The sequence below is a fragment of the Macrosteles quadrilineatus genome, unplaced genomic scaffold (genome assembly GCF_028750875.1).
Source record: "Macrosteles quadrilineatus isolate MER2022 unplaced genomic scaffold, UCM_ALF_1.0 Scaffold_1__1_contigs__length_201487025, whole genome shotgun sequence".
Classification (NCBI taxonomy): domain Eukaryota; kingdom Metazoa; phylum Arthropoda; class Insecta; order Hemiptera; family Cicadellidae; genus Macrosteles; species Macrosteles quadrilineatus.
Window position 1 is genome coordinate 58,263,665 of NW_026542594.1, and position 2,459 is coordinate 58,266,123.

Sequence of the window (2,459 nt, forward strand, 5' to 3'; positions counted from 1 at the left end):
AGCGTGTCAGGTGTCGATACGGACCGTGGGAAGAATAAAGGCGGAGTTGAAAAGTGTTAGTGTTGGTGCTGATACATCTCATTCTAGTGACATTCAACTGGACTTGGCAGAAGAAAGTGAACAAGAAGCTGTAGCTGTATGTAACCACTCGACTCCTGTACTTCAAACGCCAAAAAAGAAAAAGCACAAGCAGTCACGGTTCTCGCTCATGGACGATTTTGACAGAACTGCGATTCGTCGGCACGTGGTAAATTATTACAGACGCAAAGAGGTACCAACGCTCCGAAAACTTCAGGTCACACTTCGTGAGGCAAGTCTATTCAGTGGCTCATTACGAACGTTATCCAAATTGTTGAAAAACCTTGGTTTCCGCTGGAAAAAGCTCAACAAAAGAAAACTGCTAATGGAAAAACCTAGTATTGCTTTATCTAGGTGTAGATTTTTAAGAAAAATGAAAAATGTTGATATGAAAAATGTAATTTTCCTCGATGAAACGTGGCTTAACGCCAACTCAACAAAGGAGGTGGGATGGACGGACGACAAGTCTGATTGCAACTTAAATGCTCCGCTCGGAAAAGGGAAAAGACTCATAATATGCCATGCAGGAGGATACAATGGTTGGATAAACTCACCACCATTGATTTTTGAATCAAAAAAGACAGTTGATTTCCACGAAGAGATGAACCACGAAGTTTTTGAAGGCTGGTTTTTTGAGGTGTTGTTAAAATCAATCCCAGCTGGCTCTACAATAGTGATGGACAATGCCCCCTATCATTCCCGGGTGGATAATCCAGCACCAACAACATCGTCTAGAAAAGGGGAGTACATTGACTGGTTGCATAACCGTGGAATTCCATTTACTCCAGATATGCGTAAGCCTGAACTCTACAATCTCATCAAACTTCATAAGCCTCAGCTTACTTCCTATGTTATTGACAAGAAAGCTGCTGACCTAGGATTTAGAGTAATCAGACTTCCACCATATCATTGTAATTATAACCCCATTGAAATGGTATGGGGCCATTTGAAGCGGTACGTAGCATCAAAGAACACCACATTCAAGTTGTCAGACGTTCAGACACTCTTCATGGAAGCTGTGAACTCCTATCCCCCCGAAACCTGGGAAAAATGTGTCAAGCACGTGAAGACTGAAATGGACAACGATTGGCTTAGTGAAGGTCTCGACGATACCAGTGTGCAGGAACTTATCATTAACCTGGCTCCAGGGGACTCGGATGTGGATGACAGCGACTGGGACAGCGATGAGGAAGACGACTTGGGAGTCGCTCAGCTTGAATGAGTAAGTTATTTCCCTTATTAAAAAAAGTATTTTTATCAGTTTTGTAGAGTTAGTTTTAATAAATAAAATTATTTTAATATTTAAAACTATAAAAACTTCTACTTATTAAAATACTAGATTGTAAACAAACGTATTATTATTTATAAAAATTATAGTTATCATAAATTACCGTGTATAATCTGTTTTTTTTTTTAGCTTAATTCTATTTTATTTTACTAAGAAGTTTGAAAAGATGTTTTTCTAGCATAATTGAATTTTTCAGCTGACAACTTTGCTCAAATTAAATAAATGGTTTTCAATTTTTCGTCAGTCAATTTGGTTACAAACAAATCGTAACTTACTTTTACTTACTTATTTACTTAATTACTTTTTTCTCTTGCAGAGAGAACACAAGAATCCATATTTAAGAAGACCTTGCCAGTGAAACTATCAGAAGCAATTACAGACCACTGAAGGTTTAATTTGGTTTAATAGTTAATAATTTGTTGTACAGTATTGTTTTTTTATTGATGCGTATGATTTGTTTTGTATAGTATTTTGCATTGTACAGTATATAGCATGTTGTATATATAACGTTTTTGACTGATTGTTATTGTGATTCGTATTAGGCTTATTATATCTCATTAAAACAGATTTACTATTAACAAATTCTACGATCAATTTAATTTCACCCAAACAGTCCCGAACTTAACCTATTACTATTGATTTACAGCTTATAACTTGCCTAAATCCTTTTGTTCAGGTCGAGTTTTATATCATTTTTCATAACTTTTTTAGCAGATTTCAAATACACTTTTGAAAATGTAAAATTATTACTCTGTTAAAAAGTTTTACCATTGTATAAACACAGCCAGTAGGTGACTCATCGCCTAGACATCGGGCTGCTCCGGCGAACACTGCGAGGGATTATAGGGGTGGCCACAGGTAGTCCCGGGTCCATCGGCCAACTTGAAGTATACGCAGTATAGTGATGAGTGAGTGAGTGAGTCAGTCAGTCAGTGAGGGCTTTGCCTTTTATATAGATACATAATACGGGAAGCCGTTTTTTGTTAACGCAACGACTCCTCCATTATTTGTGGACCAATTTCAACGTTTAAGGTGTCAAAAGATTCGTCTCAATAATTTTGCAATAAGGTTTTAGAATTTTTAAATTCCTACT

At 36.9% G+C, this 2,459-nt stretch overlaps 1 protein-coding gene across 1 annotated transcript; it reads left to right on the forward strand.

Moving 5' to 3' along the window:
- The first annotated feature begins 466 nt into the window (after nt 1-466).
- LOC128997299 (uncharacterized) lies at nt 467-1,300 on the forward strand. The gene has a single exon (XM_054422930.1). The coding sequence runs from the start codon at nt 467-469 to the stop codon at nt 1,298-1,300; it is 834 nt and encodes a 277-aa protein (XP_054278905.1).
- The last annotated feature ends 1,159 nt before the right edge of the window (nt 1,301-2,459 follow it).

Excerpts from the sequence above, each read along its gene's own strand:
- LOC128997299 (XM_054422930.1), top strand. The coding sequence starts at position 467 with ATGAAAAATGTAATTTTCCTCGATGAAACGTGGCTTAACGCCAACTCA.